The sequence below is a fragment of the Sphaerodactylus townsendi genome, linkage group LG03 (assembly GCF_021028975.2).
Source record: "Sphaerodactylus townsendi isolate TG3544 linkage group LG03, MPM_Stown_v2.3, whole genome shotgun sequence".
Taxonomy (NCBI): Eukaryota; Metazoa; Chordata; class Lepidosauria; order Squamata; family Sphaerodactylidae; genus Sphaerodactylus; species Sphaerodactylus townsendi.
This window is the reverse complement of record NC_059427.1, coordinates 156,230,158-156,250,013: the sequence shown is the minus strand read 5'-3', so window position 1 is coordinate 156,250,013 and position 19,856 is coordinate 156,230,158. Positions and strand designations below refer to the sequence as shown.

Genomic DNA, 19,856 nt, shown 5'->3' with positions numbered 1-19,856 from the left:
TTAGTTACGACACCTCGCCAAGCTTGACCGAGTCTGCGGGGAACGCTAAAGAGAAAAACAAGAAGCGTTTGACGTTTGAGCTCCACCAGGTCGCGGATCCGCTTTAATCTGATCGCCCGGAGCATCGTTAGCATTCCGGGCGACCCCCTAGTCCCCAACCTAGAACAGTTTAGATCCTTAATCCATGGGACAAACTGAGGCTTCGCTTGCGCTCTGAACTCAGCCGAGACTTGCTCCCGAGTAAACAAGGAAGAGAAGGGGATGCCCTTTTGATGGGGCATTTGGACACCTTCCTTAGAAATCGCACCCCGCCGCCGCCAGTACAGGAAGCAGCTGCCACCAAAAGGTGAATTGACTTCTTGAATTGTTCGCAACTTTCTGCCTCGCTTGGCGCCCGCCTGACTCATTTGTCCGGCTTCTTTCTCCGCGTCTCTTTCATCCCCTTCCCATCCGCTCTTCCTCTGGCCATAAACACGGCCAGCCCTTTCACTTGTGCCCACGAAAGCCCCTTTCAACTCCGGGACCTTTCGCAGGTTCGCCGCCGGCCCTCCCGAACCTACAGCGCCTTCCACGCAGACTCGCGGGCGGCTCTCGGTCAATAGATCTCTGACCCGCGAGGCAGAATAAAAGCCCCCCTTTGCTTTCAAAAGGTGCTGAATGAAGTTTGCACAACCCCGAGATCCGCTTTTCGGATCTGTTCCCGCCGACGATTCTACGCCAAGCAGCAAAGCTTCAGAAAACACGGAGACGCCAAATAGCGTTCAAAATAATAATAATAATAATATTTTTTTTAAAAAATAGCACAAGCATTACCTTCCAGTTCTGAAATGCTGGCACGGAAGAACATTTTCCTGGGAAGAAGCTCCACTGAATAAAAAAATGACTTACTTTTGAGTAGACCTGCCTGGGATAGCTCCCCCAAATTGCTTGGTAGCTACCACACCGACATGTAACATAAGCCTACAAGTTGGAAAGTCGGTTGTCCATAGCACACCCCGGAAGGCTAGCATGTGGTATTTACCCAGGATTTGGTTTCAAGAATTTCTCACTGCATTATCTGTTCTGCTCCCGAAAGCGCTTAAGGCGGAGGCCGGAGCTGGCGACGTGGAGAAGAACAGAACTGGCCTGCGGTCCACAATGCCGGAAATTCTGGCTGAGTTTAAAAATAGTTACTCCCCTTCTCCTTCGAAGTTAGCCTTATGGATATCAGAGGAGCCGCCTTTGAAAGGCAGCTCCGACCTCTGAATACTTACTCGGAAGTAAGTCCTGCTGAGTGCCGTAGGAATTACTCCAGAGTAAGTGCGTTCAGCGTTCCAGCACAGGGGAATTCAGGGGAGTCAAAGCAGGAGAGGCCAACTTTGAAAGTGGGCTAGTGATTGTGAGTCATGAAAGGAGAGGATTGGGGCCAGTCCTCCGCGGATATAATTTGGGGGCTTCTCTTTGCCATCGGTCCATACATTACACCCTATCGCATTTCCATGGGGGTAATGGGGACATTAACCGGAACAACTGGACCCTATGCCATGCTATCCACAAGTAATTCCCACGGAGTACTATCTGGTGGTAACTGCACAGCTTTAAATCTACAGAGGTGTGATGAAGACAGAATCAACAACCACTGAAATCAGTACGGGATAGGGAAATGCAGGATATACTCCTAAAATCTGGGGCTGCCCTATGTTGTCATTTTCGCAGAGCTGAACCCTGCAACCCGCCACAGACTTGCACCAGAACAGATCCCAACAGAGAGGAGAAAATGTACAACATAGGGGAGAAACTGAGGGGCTAGTCTACAATCCTTGATTCTCCAGCAAAAATGTAAAATCTCTCTCTCTCTCTCTCTCTCTCTCTCTCTCTCTCTCTCTCTCTCACACACACACACACACACACACACACACACACACACACACACACCTTAACATATGGTTATTTAGAAGCCCCATTCCTGAAGACCACTTTTAGAAATACTCTATAGGTTTCAGCTATACTCTCCGGCAAAGGCAAACCTATTAGGGTATAATGCCCTATTGGGAAGGTCTTCTTAGAATCTTGTGCAGAGCTATTCAATAGGGCTGATTTGCAGAAAGTGTTCCTAGAATTGCATTGTTAATCCTGTTGATTGCAATGGAACTGAAACGCACCTCCAAGTACGCCTAGGACTACAAGAAAGAATCTGACTGGCAGAGCATCCCAATCCTGAACAGTACTGACTAAAGTAGGTCTAATCAAGCTGACTTTCCCTAAAAGATTATAGGATCAAAATATCAAACAAAAATGTGGCATCGAAGAGTGTTTAATTGGCCCTTAACTTGCTTCGATCGTCATTCCAAGATTGATTGATTTATGTATGTATTTATTTTCCTTCCTTCCTCTTTTTCCTCATCTCAGCACATCTCGGGCTTCTATATAAGAAGAGCTCATCTTCACACTTAATGCAGAAGACGTAAGCTTGATTCTCACTTCTTCTCAGTGGCAATTTTAAGAGATCTCTAACAGGCACCCCTGCAACACGACACACCGACAGACCCGGGCTTCAGTCCTGTCTCCAGACTCTACTGCTCTTGCCAAACAAGTAAATTAACCTGCTGCTCCTAACAATCGTGGGAGATGATGTCTCTCCCCCCCCCCAACCCCAACAACAAGACTTCGCGTTCCCCAGTCAACTCTCCCTTTGTCCTGCTGTCCAAATTTGGGGTCATGACCTAGCAAACCAGCAAGTAAACATTTTAGTGGGGCTTCTTTCAATATTTATTAGAAGTGCTCCAAGTAGACTGGGGGGGTGGAGGCCAAGCAAGTCCTTGAAAGAGCAAATGCTGAGAGATGGTGTGCCTGCCTGAATGCTCCTTTTGGTTTCTGGGGGTGGGGGGGGGGGGTTGGTTGGCAGAACGAAGGGATGGAGGACTTGCCCCCAATGTCCTGCCAATGTTTAGGTATGAGGCAGCGGTGATGAGAGAGAGAGAGAGAGAGAGAGAGAGAGAGAGAGAGAGAGAGAGAGAGAGAGAGAGAGAGAGGCAGGCAGGCAGGCAGGCAGGCAGACAGATGGATGCAGTCTATTGCGATTATAATTCCTTGCTATATATAAGAATCAAGAGTAAAAAATACATAGGTGTGCATTAAGATCTATCTTGTGTGTTGGCATTGCACACCGACTCACCCAAATCCCTCTCTGGTTTTATATGTGTGTGTACCTGCTTTTATTTCTTGGCATTTGCTCTAAAGGAGGTTTTTTCTTGGGGGGAGGGGGAGGCACCTGGAGGAGGGGAGGCACTGGGTGGAAGAGTGGGTGATAGAAATACCGAAGGCTCTTGACAAGAAAGGAAGCTGTTTGTACATGTAAAAAAAAAATAGCGAGAGGAATCAATTTCTTATAGTGTTGTGGGTTTTGCAGGTTGTATGGCCGTGTTCTATTAGTATTTTCTCCTGATGTTTCACCTGCATCTGTGGCTGGCATCATCAGAGGATCTGATATCTGATATCCTCTGAAGATGCCAGCCGCAGATGCAGGCGAAACGTCCAGAGAAAATGCTACTGGAATATGGCCATACAACCTGGAAAACCCACAACACTCTAGTGATGCCGGCTGTGAAAACCTTCGACAATACAATTGCTTATATGTTGCATCCTTTGCTCCGTCCTGATGGCTTCCTCGCCACTGTAGAGAAAACCCCTTCGTTTGGGTACTGGTCTGTGGCTAATAATTATAGTCATTTCGCTCCTCCGGTCTTCTCTGTGCGCAAAATGGACCAGCGGGGCTTAATCCCAAACATGCATTCTGCTGGTTTCCAGAATGGTTCCCCATCATTGGGTTGTGGAAGGGGAAAGATAAGCTTGGCCTTAGGTCACCGTGGGCTGTTTTCAGGAGCTGAAAGCCAGTTTAAACCCTTTTGGATGCTCGCAGGGAAGGCGATGGCCTTTTCCATTGAGCTAAAGGTGCTCGCCAGGAAGGCTTGGCAGGAGTCATCCACATAAATAAACGCTGGCCACAACGTCCACGGCATTTCCTGAAAATGCGGAGAACCCTGAACAGAGATGACGGCCCAATGGGTTGTGAAACCAGGGGTGGGGAGAGGTTAAACTGCCAGTTAAAAATAACCTCTCCCTCTTTTCACTTTCTTATAGTGCAGAGATATTCCAGGCTGTGGAAGAGGAAAGGTGGCGGTTTTTAACTGCTTGAAAGGACCCTGGGTGGGATTTTACAGTGGCTTGTCACCAAAGGCTTGCTGGAGGACCCTTAACTGTAAAAATAATCTGGGAAACCCTCCCCCCCCCGCCCTTCTCCTCCCCCTGTTTCTTGTGTCAGGAGTACAAAGGCAAAAATCACGCTGTCAATTACATGCAGCTATTGTTGAAATAATGCAGTTATTACTGAAAGTGAGAAAGTGCCGATTCTCCATCTAATGCAAGAACTGGGACACTGCTTGAGGTGGGATCCGACAAGGGAAAGGTTCTTTCAACCATGTAGAATACTTGGTTTCACCATCAAAAGACACCGGGAGGTCACTGGCTGTTAGGAAATGGGGCAAACAAATGGAAGTTACCCCACTGCAAGCCCTGATAGGGATCTGACAGGATAAGGGACAACAACCAACTCTGTGTCCTTTTTGTGAACTTCTCGCCCACCGCTGTGTCCAAAATGCGCTAAGCCAATGCATCGGGCTAGCTTTTACGTTCTTCCAAAACTTTACGTAGAACAGTTGTTTGCACCTGGATCTAGAGGTGAATCTGGCCCTGTGAGTCTTGTCCCTTTCTCTGCAGCCTTTGGGGGTCATGCAAACCCGGAGAGGCCAGAATCTCTTTATTCTAACACAGCTAACATCTGATTTTGAGGTTTCTGTACCTGCCACGGGGGAGCTGAAGCAGGTGACCTTCTGGTTCTTTCAAGGCATATAGCGCTGATTCTATAGGATTCTCTGTGTTGCAGGGATCTATTTGGATAATACAAACAGTACCAAGCCTTGGAGTGAAATACTATGGCCGGCTAATAACCTGTGGGTACAACTCACACCCCTTTCAGTCAAGATGTTTGCTCTTTAACTTGCAGGTGATGTCAATGACACCCTAGATCAGTGGTGGCGAACCTATGGCACGGGAGCCAGAGGTGGCACTCAGGTCCCTTTCTCTGGGCACATGTGCACAGAGTTCATCGTTGGTGGGGGGGCGGAAAATCACCCCCCCACACACACACTGATCTAGGCTAGCCTGGGCATGATCAGTTGCTGGCAATGGGGCTTGCTTCTGAGTAAATCCTCCTAGGGTTGTGATTCACCCATTTGAAGTGTTGCGTGGTTGCTTCACCAAGCTTACTCCCAAGTAACGTGCGCCTTGGAGCCAACCGTTTTTTCTAAACTAAAACCTCAGTATTCAGGTTAAATTGCTGTGTTGGCACTTTGCAATAAATAAGTGGGTTTTGGGTTGCAATTTGGGCACTCGGTCTCAAAAAGGTTCGCCATCACTGCCCTAGATGTGTTCCTGCTGGCATGTTGTTTATAGGGCAAAAGGATTATCAAGAATGTTTTGGCATCAATATAGCAAACTACCTTTCTTTCTTTAGTGTGTGTGTGTGTGTGTGTGTGTGTGTGTGTGTGTGTGTGTGTGTGTGTGTGTGTGTGTGTGTGTGTGTGTGTGTGTGTGTGTGTGTGTGTGTGTGTGGAGAAGGAGAAAAGGAAACCCTAAAGTAAAAAAAGGGGGGGGGGTACCCTGACAGTAAAATTCAATACCATTGCATTAGACAGGAATTGATGTGGGGGTGGGGTGTGTGTGTAAAACAAACTATGACATAGCAGAGTGCCATAAAGGGTGGGAAGATGGAATCTGATGTCAAAAATAAATTATATAAATGAATGGTCCGGAGAAAAAAACAGTACGTCTTTTGTTTGGTTTAAATATTTTTTGGTCCAGAATATTTCTTACACAGGGCAAAGCCTCCTTCTGCTTTTCCACGTAGGAAACCAGACTCTACTATGCAATGGATATTTAGAAAGAAATAAAATAAAGAGGGCAGCGCTTGCTAGAAATTGCTCATACCATTCACATAAGGGCTGCTGGCTGTTTGTAAGGAAATGCTAGTCTTTCTGTAAAGTCCCAAAATGTTTGGCTTGGTCCCTTGCCCATCAAAATAAATCAAGGCGACAGATTAGGAAGTACATAAAAACTATATCTTTGGATAATGATATACGACACCACAATAAATATAAGTTACATGCTGAAGCTGCTGGCAGTTATGGCTGAAAACCCATAACTTATTCATTTAACACTGGTGGGATGTTTGTCTTTTAATTACTATTAAACAGTGTAGTTGACACCCCCACCCCCCATCAATGGGGTGAGGAAAAAAGAGGGAAACACGAGAAGCTAAGCTTGGAGAAATCTGGGGACAGATGCTATTAACAATTTGGGAAACTAGACTAGGCTACCTTGTCCTAGAGGGGTGGAGAGGCAAGAAGTTGGGTTTTTTTTAACCATGTAAAGACAGGTTTCCTCAATATGGAAGTAGCCCGTTGCAAGCTCCACACTTGCTCCTTTCTGGGGATCTTGCCCTGCAAACCTGAAAAGTCGAGCAATACTGGAGGCAGGTTCCCTTGGCCCCTTGGAAACTACCTTGTTGAAACAGAGCTTGAAATACCCATTTTGATCGCTTTGCTTATAAGGGCTTTCCTAACGGCCGCCCCAGTCCCTGCTAAGTGTTCCCCACACGACCGTTACAAGAAGCCTTCGTTTTCAGCCAGACACTTACCCCCCCCCCCCACACACACACATAATAATAATAACTCTCACCGAGAACAAGAAAGTGCACACAACCCTGCAAAGCAACTTCTAACAGAGCAGATCATGATAAGGCTGGCTCTCAAACACATCCCTGTCCTCGTGTATCTCCCAGAAATACTCTCACCTTGCTTAACTTTCAGAAGGTAAATAGATCGAAAGTCCATCAAAAGTCCATCACCGAGGAAAGGATCGAACCCTTGTTGAGGCACGGCGCAAAACCCAGGCGTGGAAACAAGGTGGATCAAGTTCCACGGAGGGAATAAACCAGACTTCTGTTCCTGACCTCCATAGGAGCTATAGAAGGTCTGACATCAGATCCAAGAACTTGGTCAAACTGATCCCTCGGCTGGTGTTGTCGGGTAGTGACCACAGAGTTCCATTGACCAACTTTCCCAAACATTTTGCCAACTTCCAAAGGTAAACCACTCCACACCAGAGAAACTGCCCAGCCTGTCCCCTAATTTTGCTTAGAAGGATATTCTTGTGCATCTGTCACAGAGACTTGTGGCACCTTAAAGCCCTACCTAATTCTAGCCAAGACCCCTCAGACTAAAGAAAGGCACATTTCAAAAATCGCCACTCTACGTAGATATACGGGTAGGTATTGTTCAAGTTGTATTTGTTTTTGTTTTTGTTTTCCTTTCAAAAAAGGCAAGATACTTACTTGGCGCTGGAAACTTTGCTCTCGCCATTGGATAGCCAGCTGGGAAATCTTCCAAACTATGGGAAGGCGGGAAAATGAGATGGGAAGGCTTGGCCGAGACTTCACCCTTCCTCCTTTTCTCTGGGGTTATTTTGGTGACAGCACAATGCTGATAGCACGGCATGCATTGAATCCTTCTCAGCCTCTCTCCCCACCTCGGCTCCCCCTCCCCACCCACCCGGCCTTCTATTACTATGGTAAATTTCTTACAAAGGGCCTAACCAGTGACGATGGCCTGAAATGTGTGTAGAGAGCACAGAAGGTACACGTTGGGAGACTCGCTCGGGTCACAGGGGGCTGGGAGGTCAGCCAGAGTGGCTAGAATAAAACTACTGGCGTAGAAGAGCTGTCCTCTGGGTGAACCCTTTTTCCCCCTCCCTTTCACCAGAACTTCAATAAAGTACCTCTGAGACTCTCAACATGGAGGTGTCAAAAAACTGAGAGAGAGAGAGAGAGAGAGAGAGAGAGAGAGAGAGAGAGAGAGAGAGAGAGAGAGAGAGAGAGCAGGCTGGGTATATCTCACGACATTTTCCCCTATTTTCGCCCCCTTTACCCCCTGCTTGCCTGCCTTTCTAAGTCATTCATAAGCTCTCTATCCAGCAAGAATTGTGTCATGGCCAAGTCTAAAGACCAAAGAATATGAAATATTAAAAGAGAGGAAGAAAAGGAAGAAAGGTCACAAAGGATCGCAGGAGATAAACACTGAAGTCAACTCCAAGATGAAAGGGTGGGGTGGGGTTGTAGGTGTATACAGGTCCTATTTAAAGGTGCTGTTCCCGAAAGGTTTTCTGTTAAAAACTGAATATGCAGACTATACAGTTGCAAAAGAGATGGATGTCCCCCCCCCCTCCTAGGCACACAACAGAGAACACACACAGAGACACTTACACATACACACACACAAAGGGCCGAGCACATTCAGCCTGATTCCCTGGCAGACACTTGGCCAAGTATCCATCACGTTCTGAAGGCTGCGTGTGAAATTAAAACACAAAACACCACAAAGCAACACACTCCCAAGCACAGCTACATATGCACTCATCCAGTTTCCCAGAGTCACTTGCTGTAGAAGTTCTTGGGAGTGACACTTTCCAGGGGAGAGAGGCGGCGAAGTGTGACTGGGTTGGGTGTTCTGGAATCCCGCAAGATCCACTTTGCTACATGTGGCCTGTGGGGCAGGCAGCAGCGTGACTGGCAAGTCCGGACTTTGTTTATTCTTTGTTTACTGTGCCATTTGTGCCTGTGGGGGGACAGGACTCTTCTCTCCCTCATCACCTCTTTTGCAGCAGATTTTTTATTCAGAGGCACACAGACACAGCACTCGGAGAGAGATCACTTCTAGTCTTGACGAATTCAGTTTTGAAGCCCAATCCCCTCCCTGTTTGCATAGAAGTAAACCTAACAGAGTTCAGGGGCGCTTGCTCCAAAGTAAGTGTGCCACTTTACTTCCCCCCCACCTCCAGCCACCACACACACAGCAGGCCTGACCATAGGAAGGAAACACTCTTACCCAACAATGCTTCTCAACCTAGCCCATGTTGTTTAATAATCCGGAAGTGTGCAAATACAGCCCTGGGCTACATTAACCAGTACAGGAATGCTTTCCTGGATTCTTTTAATCGGCAAAGTAAAGCATAGGAAGCAATACAACTAACAGGCAGAGGCACATCTCATCTGATTCATTGATTTTGAGGGTTTCTGGGCCATTGGCTTCCAAGCGGGTCTGGATTACAGCCACCGAGTGTGTAATTCTGACCCATTTAAAATCGATACCAGTTCTGCTTTGACTTGAATGAGATGTAGATTACTCCCATAATCTGTATCCTCTTGTCAATTACTTTCTCCCGGCCTGCCTCCGATTTACTTAATGGATATCAAGATCATTGAGGTTGGGGGTTGGGTGGAGAGAGGCACACACAGAGAGAGAAAGAAATCAAAGGCGGAAAAGAGGTCCCCTTCAAACCCCACTCCTTGACTCAACCTCCAGAACTTCTGAGGGGTAGTTTCTTGGCTCTTTAACAATACTAATACTGAAAAGAGCAGGAAACACACATGCTAATATTACTACTGCATGATTAAGAACCAGCATGATTAAGAACGAAGGCCAAAAGATCCACATGGAAGGGCATGAAAGGCAATAGGGCCTTCAAATCCCTTTACTTCAAATCTCTTTACCAGTTGTTTGGGCTGTTATAATCTTGATGGAGTACAACCACAAGCCTCTTTAAACAAGCTTTTATTGGAGAAAGGTATACTTCAAAACACAACCCTTTCCACTAGCAATGGGAACATATTTGGCTCTACAAAATTCATCTATCTATCTATCTATCTATCTATCTATCTATCTATCTATCTATCTATCTATCTATCTATCTATCTATCTATCTATCTATCTATCTATCTATCTATCTATCTATCTATCTATCTATCTATCTATCTATCTATCTATCTATCTATCTATCTATCTATCTATCTATCTATCTATCTATCCATCTATCCATCTATCCATCTATCTATCCATCTATCCCAAGAGTTTCCAGTATACACACACACACACTGTAGGTTCCCTTTGCAAGCATTTCTATACTCCTCCCAATCTCCCTTTCATCTTCCCCCAGGGAAACAAACAAATCCTGATTCACTACAATTTCTTCCCATCATATCTACAGCAGTGTCAATGTTAACAATGTATTCAATGCTTAGGATGGGAGGGGGCTTAGGATGGGAGGGGGCTAAAGCTCACTTAGTTTGCAGAGAATGAAAGAAAGGGGAGTAAAGGAAACCTTCATTTTTTTTATAACTACAGAGATGCTCATGCAAGAGAAGCCCGTTAACAATACACCCTGATTTACATGTAGGAGATACAAGGACAGGGTTATTTCCTTTTTAAACCCACACTTTTTATATTCCCAAGGCATCCTAGTAGAATCAAAGGGTTGGAGCAAATTGTCCCCATGTTGTGATGTCACAGGGTACAAAGGGCACAATCTCCAAACACAGTGGCAAATTGGCCACTGATTCAGGGACATAGAAGATGTCTTTAAGAAGCTTCTTAAATTTAACTGACAACAGTCCCCATATCTTAGGAAATCAGTGCCCCATAATAACCCCCCTCTCCCAGCCCTCCCTTAGTAAGAAGCCACCCCCCCACACACAAAAAAAAGGCAAAATAACTCACCAGGCATTTCCAAAGTCAATCTGTGTCACACTCACTGGTTTTATTGAACAAGGGGACTTTTCACAGATACACTAAAACTCTTTTATTGCAAGTTTACAATGATCATGTAAAATCAGTCCAAAAAACACAAGAACCACGACAAAAAGAAAAATCCCAACCAAAAAAAAATATTCTAGCTATTGACTTTTCCTTCCAACTTTCTCCTTCGCTTTCTTTTTCTTCTTACATTTAAATCAGCCATCAGTTCATCTGCTACTTCTAGCTCCTGTGCTGTTTTCCCCCCTTTATTCTTTTTTTTTTGTAAAACCTTGCCCCACGTTTATTTTGAAAAAAAAGAAAGGGGAGAGGGGGAAAAAACCTACCAGGGTCCATTTTCCTTTTGTTTTGTTCCCGGTTTGTAAACGCACAGAGCAAAATAACTACATTCTTCCCTTGCCTGCGTAATAATTATTAGCATATGCCCCGAATATTCATCTAAAACAGAACATCCAGCTCCCCCAACACACACACAGAACACACACACACTCACTCACACACACACACACACACACACACACACGCGGGCACATTCACACAACTCCTCGACTCCTTCCCTTTAAAAAATAAATAAAACCCGGAAAATGGCGGGTTTTTTGGGAAAAAAAACCCAGCAGGTACTTCCACCTGGCATCTCATGCTAATAATACATGCACGTAAGTGTGAGATCTTCAAGCCTGATCTCTTTCTTTTGTGTGTTTCCACCCCCTCTTCTTTAAATATATATAAGCACGAGGAAAAAAACGAGGAGGGGGGGAACAAAAAGAACCAAAATATATAGATATATATTAGATTCTATAAATAATCAGAGTCAATTTTTTGTTGGGGGGGGGGTCGGTCGGTCGGTTTTCTGTTCTGTTCTGTTTTGTTTTGTTTTGTTTGTTTGTTTATAACCTTGTAATATCCTCTGGCCGTTGGTCCTGAGATGAGCTTTGCGACTGCTCTTCACTGGCTGCCACGGGGTTGGAAGAAGCCGGGATCGAGCTGCCGGAGGAATTGGCCGGCGCCGTCGACCGCACTTTGGTGTTGGGCAGCCGGTGGTCTTTTTTCCACTTCATCCGCCTGTTCTGAAACCAGATCTTGATCTGTCTCTCCGACAGACACAAGGAATGGGCGATCTCGATGCGCCGCCGCCTAGTCAGGTATCTGTTATAGTGGAATTCCTTCTCCAGTTCCAAGACCTGCTGTCTCGTGTAGGCAGTCCGGGATCGTTTGGGCTCGCCTCCATTGTAATTGGGGTTCACTGGGAAGGAGGGGAAAGGGAGAAAAAAACCCCCAAAGGGTCGCATGAATACAGGGAGAAAGGCGAAGGCGCGGCGACAGAGAGGTGCACAACGAGAGAAAGAGAGCTCTCCAGTGGCTCGAGAGAAAGGGGGAGGGAAAAAGAGGGAGAGAGAGAGAGAGAGAGAAGTCATCAGCTAAACGGGTTATAAAGAACCCAAGACTTTCTCTTCTAATAAGAAGGGGTTTCCCTGGCTTGGGAAGAGCCTGAATTATTTATGCACCCCCTCGCAAAGCCTTCGGAGTTTCACGCATACATAACAGAACGAACCACATGGCTGGGGCTGCCCAGACTAGCTTGGCTATAAAATTTATGGTGGGTGTAATTACCCGCTCGGAGTCGTAAATCCAGCTCAATTGTGCTAACCCGGAGCCTCTCGCGGAAGGCGAAGGCAGAGATGGGGAAAGGGGAGAGAGAGGCAGACACACGCGCAGCAGAGAGAGAGAGAGAGCCTGTGCAGGAGAGACAGGGGGCTTGGGGATGGGGTGGGGTGGGGGGAGAACAAGACCCGAGAGGGACCCGAGAGGGGGGCCAGAGCCGGGCAAAGTTACCTACCGGTACTGACGTGGATTTTTTTCATCCAGGGGTAGACGATGGGCTGCTTGGCGGCCGTGGTGCTGGGATGCTCGGGGGTCTGCTGGGTGCAGGCTGGGGGGGCCGGGGCCGGCGAGGCGGCCGCGCTGGAGAGCGCCGTTTGGTCGCAGAGCTGCGGGGGCTTGTCGGGGAGGTGGTGGCCCCCGGACGGCGGTCCATGGCCCCTGGGGTGCGCCGGGGGGTTGCTCCCGGGCCCGGGGAGGCCGGCGCAGCTGTACTGGCGCTCGGGGTAGCCGGGTCGCGGCGGCGGAGGAGGAGGCGGAGGGTACAGCTCCTGGTGGTGGTGCTGGAAACTGGACTCTCTGGTCCGGCTGTAATATTCCGGACTGTGGTCGGGGATGTAATTATTTTGCGAATATTCCTCGCATGGAGGGAATTTCGGATCGATGTAGTTAGAGTCCATCAAATACGAGCTCATGATCATTAATTTCTGGAGTGGAAAATAATTTTTCTCGCTTTGTCGTTTTTCTGCTCCATAAAACCCTCCTACTAGCTGGCGACCCCGTAAAGTTAGTTTCACCATGTGACTCGTTGCGCCAATCACGCCCGCCGAGCGAGTCCCCGGATAAGGAACCAAAAGCTTATTCAAAATGTATCCAATTTGTGTGTGTGTGTGTGTGATGCTCGCGCGCGCGTGTGTGTGCGCGAGAGAGAAAGGCAGTGGGTGGGTGGGTGCTCTCGTTGTGGTTTGGGAGCACCCTTGGAACTCGGAGCCAAAAAAGCTGGATGGAGGGTGGGGGGAAGAGATCTAGGAGCCTTCCCTTCCAGAAAAAGCAAGGCGCAGCATCATGAAAGGACACCAGAGGCAGGGGAGAGACTCAGGGTCAGGAGGAGCCTCCCCACCCCCTTGCAGGTATCCAGCAGGACCTCCTCGCCTGTAGCGATCCACGAGGGAACTGATCCCCGCTCAAGAAGATCCTTGGACGCCCCAGGGAAGCAAGCTGGCTTGAAACCATTTCTGCTGGTTTCACCTTAAAAGAAAAACTGGTGGGAGAGAGAGGTTCCCCCCTCGCCTCCCTCCTTCCACGATCAGTGGCACTGCCTGCAAAACTGTTCTGTCCCCCCCCCACAATCACACACAATGCCCCCCCCCTCATTGGAAGACGGCTAAATATTTTGTGATCCAGGGGCTTAGAGGGGGGAAACAAAGGAGACAGGTTACCTGGGAGGAGGGAAGGAAAGGGGATATGCAAATCACCTTGGCGTCATTTGGAGATCTGTGTGAAAAAGCTCATCCACCTTTGCAGGAAAGGCGAGCTTGCTTGGTAGAGAGGAGCTGATGTGGTTGTGAATGGAAAGCAGGAGGCTCCTTACCCAGCCAGATGGCAGGACTACCGTCCACCCCCCTGTTAGCCATTTGGGATGGGGGTTATTAAACTGGGAGGCAAGTCGCTTTTTTGTTTTTAATACTCGGCTGGTTTTATCCATGGGAGGTTCTGCTGTCCTTTGGTCACCCCGGGAAGAACAGGCAGGTGCCCAATCCTGTTTGAAAGCAGAGAGGTACATAAGAAAGGAAGATGGCTCCCCACCCCCACCCTCCTCTCTACAAGAGGCAGGTCTGATTCCCTTCCACTCTCCGTGGCACCCAGATTCATGGAGAGGTGGGTACCATCCGTCCTGAGCATCTCACTTCCTGGTGGAATCAGGGATGGTGGGCAGAAGACATTCCAGAGCAAAGTACCCCAAACTCCACCCCCTATGCCAGTATAAACAGACCCCTGGGTAAGTTAAGAAAGCTGAAGAGAAGAGGCAAACCTTTTAAAAGAGCTCCGGTGATGGCAGAGCAGGGCTTTATCAGTCGCTTACATTAAGATGGGGCGCTGGGAGTCGGATTAATCCCTTGTACGGCTTGATAACAATTATAGTTGAAAATCATAGCTTGCAGGGCATTGCAATATTTTACTTGATAACAATAAAAGTGCCACATAAAGTTAACTGTTTATGTTTTATTTATTAGACTAAATGTGCCAGCGGTGTCGGAGGCTCTGGGCTGGTTGTAACAGTTTTTATGGGGCTGTAAAACGCCATAAATCAGTCACTTGAAATGGTTAGGTCTCTCTCTCCCTCTCCCTCTCTCTCTCTCTCTCTCTGGCACAGGCTTGTGTGAGCTTGCGTTTGCGGTTCCTGCTCTTCCTTCTTTCCAAGAAGAGTAATAATTATGATTTTTATTATGGGGGGACCTTTTGCCTTCCCCCTTTTTTTAACTCCTTAGTTCAATCTAGCACGAGACGCCTCCTCTGGATCTGTACTTCCTTTTAAAAGTTTTGGGTCTTTTAAAAAAACCAGAAAGAAAAGAGAAAAATAAACTAATGCTACCCCTCCCCCAATTTCAGATATTTATGACTTTAATTGCAACATCTGCAAGGATAGCAGAAGACTTACAAGGTTCTGGCATCCTCCATATACTCCCCTAGAGACGAATCTGTGCTTGAGGCACAGCACACGAATTCGATTCTGCAGGGGACATATAGAGGACCGGAGAATTTGGCCTTTGTGATGTTGAGGGAAGCACATGTCTCACTGGTTCTCATGGGAGGGGGAGTTTGCAAGGGCCACGACGGTAACTGCCTGGGCTGAGATTACCCTTACTGCTGCTATGGATCTGTCATCAGGCGGAAAGGCTAGGTCTTCTTCTCCCTCCCCCACTCTCATTGAACTCTATCTTTCTCTAGGGAGAGAAAGAATAATAGTGTTATGATCTCCAGCACCTTATCTGACGCTATAACTGCTTCCTACTTGTATAGTGCTTTTTGCACCAGCTTAAAGAGTTCAGCAGTTCAGTTGTCCCAGCTGGGCCCTCCTTAACCGCCTTCCCCCAACTCGCCCCAGCCTTTCTCATAGGATTTCCCAGTACCAGTTTCCAATGTAGGGAAGTGGGCCAAGGAAGGAAGGAAGGAAGGAAGGAAGGAAGGAAGGAAGGAAGGAAGGAAGGAAGGAAGGAAGGAAGGAAGGAAGGAAGGAAGGAAGGAAGGAAGGAAGGAAGGAAGGAAGGAAGGAAGGAAGGAAGGAAGGAAGGAAGGAAGGAAGAAGGAAGGAAGGAAGGAAGGAAGGAAGGAAGGAAGGAAGGAAGGAAGGAAGGAAGGAAGGAAGGAAGGAAGGAAGGAAGGAAGGAAGGAAGGAAGGAAGGAAGGAAGGAAGGCTCTGATTTTAAACATTTCCCAGGGAGTCCCATCTGAATCCAAACAGAACTACTCCGAAAAAGATGTGCTTGCTATTGCATAACAACTCCTGGCTTATGAGGGCAATCCTGATAAATATTTAGCAACCATTAATCTACAAGCTGATGAGTACTCCTTGAATTATTATTTTTTTTTACACGTCGAATGGAAGGGAATACAGCTTTGTCATCTTGGAACCTAATTCCTTGGAAGTTGCTCCACTGACAATCAATCTCCAGATGAAGTTTCAGGAACACATACTAACTTCAGAATGAAAGTGGAATCAATTTGTGAGTAAATGTGTTAGGATCAGACTGTGGAATGCTCACTTGATTTCAGAGACCGAACTTCTACATATTTGCTTGAAAGTAAGCACTTCTGAAATCAAGTGGGCTTTGAATCTTGAATCATAGTTTCCTCTCTCTCATTGTGTATGTGCACACACAACCCCAAAGGGGACTGAAATTAACTACTTCCTTGTTAATTTCATTGCAGGCAAGCAACTTTTAAAATTTACTCCTTTGCTGTTTATTTATATATGCGTGCGTGCACACACACACATGTACGCATGTTCTCTTTTCTAAAGTTTTATTTTCATCAAAATATTTATTTGTAAAAACAACAACACTTGCTTCCCTAAGTTTCCTTTTATTGTCTCTATCAAAGAAGACTCCAAGGACGTGTGAAAAAAAATCGTGGGTGGGGGACCTCTTTTGTCTCTAAAGCGTCCCTCCCCCCCCTTTCACACTGGCCTCAGCCCAACCAGCAGAACAATGTGGGGGGGAGTGTCCCCCCCCCCCCGTCCAAAGCGACAACAGCAAAGAGAAATATAACACTTCCATCAAATATATTTCTGGCCTTTATTTCCTACCCGAGCCAGGAATCGGGTTGCAAACGTGTATCTATCTGGCTACCATTTCCAGGACCATTTCAGAGCACAAAGCGCCTCCTTGACAGTACTGAAGAAAAATAAGCGCTCATTGTCCCTGCGGATTCATTGTGAAAGCTATTACCATACTGACCGCTTGGTAACCTACACCTCTAGCCATTTGCAATCTGTGCATCTTGGTTTGAGGGGGAAAAAAAATGAAGTACGTATTCACCGAGGCTTTGCTGTTTCAGGTTTTAGGAATCATAATAGTTATAATACTAATAATAATGATTATACAACCCCCCCCCCCCCCCATGTGAACGGTTTCCCAGTTAAGGTTACACACAACCATCCAACAAGGACGCACAAAACAATCCGTGTTGATGGCTGTAATACGGGGGCGCCACACAGGGCGGGCAGCCCCTCCAGTATTTCAGACCACACGTGATTATGCCTTATAAGTACTGGTATCTTTGAATATTAATTTCGTTTTTAAAAATCCATTCAAGTTAACTAATTATACAATATACTAGGGTGGGGAAGGAGAGTGCAGCTTGAATGTGTCCGAAGATGAGGTCTTGGAACTTTGCAGTGAATCCTAAACCCTGTGAATTCTGCTTTCCCCCCAACTCCTGCTTAAAATGTCATTGGCTTCATTGGTTGACGTGTATGCTTTCTCTGTCAAGATGACCGTAAGATGACTAGAGATTTATTTTTTTTGGCAGGGAGAGAGTAAACGCTGTTTATTTTTCCTGCAAATAGCAATGCTAATATCATTATAGAGTTAAATAACTGCTCTTTCTTTCTTTCTTTCTTTCTTTCTTTCTTTCTTTCTTTCTTTCTTTCTTTCTTTCTTTCTTTCTTTCTTTCTTTCTTTCTTTCTTTCTTTCTTTCTTTCTTTCTAACTTGTAATCACTAAGGGCCAACCAAACCGTTTTCCTCCTTTCTCCCTTTCCTGGTTCCCCACCACCACGCAAAGAGACAGGTCTAATTTATGCAAAGAAATATGCAAATGTTTAATTGATTTTTCCTTAAATCTGTTGTCACGAAAAGTAATGAGTCGGGGCAAAACGATTTGAATAACCAAAGCATGTCACCAGAAGTAACACACACATACACACACAAACATAGGAAGAACACATTTTTCTTTTTAGCTTCTCCAGAAGCTAAAATCTTGCAAATATTTATCCCACCGTTTTAAAGCTCTGAAGGCTAATTCTTGCTGTTTGTTAAAGAAGAAAACATATATATATATGCAAACAGTTTCCTCTTTCTCTCCGAAGGGCCCCCCAGGCCCCACTCGCCCCTCCCTTCCTCTCCCAGGAATTCAATTTTCTTCAAATCTCGTTGAAAGTGGCTTTTTAAGAAGTGGGCGCATTTTAATATTGCTTAGACGGCGTGACCTGAATTTCACCTCAACTGTTTGACTTGATCCAATAGGTCACTGCCAAGGAGTTATTGATGGGGAACCTCCATTGATATTTGTCTCCTCGCAAATGGCCTTTAGATCTTCTAGCGAGTTCAATAACTAGTTATAATGTAGAAGGGAAAAAATGAAGCCCAAAGGCAAACGAATATGATGTTTCATTTTTATGCTGGAGAAATAGTTGTTGTTGTTTTTCCCCTTTCTGCTCCCCTCCTTTCTTATCCCCAATCCCACCTTTTTCACCCCTTCAGAACAAAAAAATGGGGGGGGGGTCTGGTTGGGGTGAAACAATCCCCTGTCCCTCCCTCCCCCTCCCCCTCCCCTCCCCCTCTCAGCTGAAGACAGTGCTTCGAATCTATATTGCAAATCTCCCTTGTTTATATACTTATTTATTTGATGACTAATCGAGGGGCTTCAGTTCATGAACTCTCCGAGACTGATCTAGTCCGCAGTCCAAACAATATTTTTCAGCTGGGTAGGAATTGTTGGCTTTACTGATTTTTTTAAAGAAAAGGTCTATGTGCCTATAACTGCCAGCACTGGATGGGGGTGGGATGGGGGAGGGAGTTAAGAGGGCATAGTGGTCTCTTGTCTTTTGCAGATACTACCTATGCCTTAAAAAATTATTTTAAAGAGATGAGCAAAGCTTCCAACGCTATTAAAATGCTAATTTGAATGCAAATATAGGGGCGCGTTGAAAACAAAGAAAATATCCGTTTCCTCTTATTTTGCTACGGTTATATTTGCATAATTGTCTATGCTTGGACCCATCTTCTTTCTTGAGGAACTGCTTGGATTTGTTTATTTGTTTGTTTTTCTTGGTTCCTTGTTCTTTGGATCTAGTGGCTGGCCACAAGCCATTGGAGACTGAAAATTTGGGGAAGAATCTGTCTTTTGAAAAAAGCACAGAGACAAGGGGAGAAAATCCCCTCCCCAATTCTTTGCTTTATAAATCCCTCTGATGTGTATCTTATGAACCCACTGCAAATGCAGCAGAGTAGACTTCAAGGAAAAACAAAGACTTGGAGTAAAGAAAGATTTTACACACACACACACACACAGAGAGAGAGAGAGAGAAATAAAAAGTACACAGATGGTTTCTTTAATTGTCCACTGAGTTGTTCTAACATGGACTGGAAATATGTACACATTTTAGACTGCTTTGAGTAGTTTTGAATAAAAGTCCTTTGGGCTTTGGATACCTCAATTCCAAGCCATTTGGTTACATCCATGAGGGTGCGGGTGAGAGAAAAGAAGGGTCTACAGACTGGCTTTGCATTTTGCTCGCTTTAAATCAGATGTGTTGCTTCCAAAAAATCTTAGAGGTGAGAAGTCAGTGTGAGAGAGTATCCATCGCAATACTGGTACTTAGCAGCAGGAATATAGCAGGGGTAGGGTTTGTTTGGCAGTGATAGTACTGTGTAGTAGTGTAGTGTAGTATTTCATGTTACTAGTGATTTCTCCATTTTTATGGGATGTTTATGCACATGTGAATCATTCTTGTGTTGATTTCATAAACATGTGCTGAGCTACATGTGGACGTGTAAATGGCCTGCCTGCGTGAAATTGCTGAATTTTTAGAAACACTCGTTTGTTGACAACTTTTGCCTGAGAGGTCTGGCTGTTCAAGGCAATCCTTGATTTTGTGGTCCCTCAGGGAACAGGCAAGTGCGAATACACCAGGATTTACATGCTAACTATCTCAATGCCAGCTTTTGAGCATTTCCCCTCTACGTTCTGACCCTAACTTGATTTCAAACAGTGTCTGATTTTCCTTTGAGGAGCTGACTTATTACTTGAGTTCTATTGATTGAAGAGATTTCCATAGCTGGGCAGAACTCGT

At 46.0% G+C, this 19,856-nt stretch overlaps 2 protein-coding genes across 6 annotated transcripts in view; both read right to left on the bottom strand.

The window, feature by feature from the left end:
• The window catches only part of LOC125428118 (homeobox protein Hox-D3-like), a 129,018-nt gene that overhangs the window by 69,379 nt on the left and 39,783 nt on the right, over positions 1-19,856 (bottom strand). The window contains exon 1 of one of the 5 annotated variants that reach the window (XM_048487764.1): positions 6,890-7,117. The exons of the other annotated variants lie outside the window; for them this stretch is intronic. The gene's annotated coding sequence lies outside the window, so the exon portion shown is untranslated. Of the gene's footprint in view, positions 1-6,889; positions 7,118-19,856 lie in introns of those variants that run through there. 5 annotated transcript variants of the gene reach the window in all.
• Positions 10,666-14,400, bottom strand: HOXC4 (homeobox C4). Its single transcript, XM_048487769.1, has 2 exons — positions 12,520-14,400; positions 10,666-11,925 (listed from the first exon to the last, which is right to left on the bottom strand). The coding sequence occupies exons 1-2, from the start codon at positions 13,079-13,081 to the stop codon at positions 11,570-11,572; spliced, it is 918 nt and encodes a 305-aa protein (XP_048343726.1). The 5' UTR covers positions 13,082-14,400; the 3' UTR covers positions 10,666-11,569.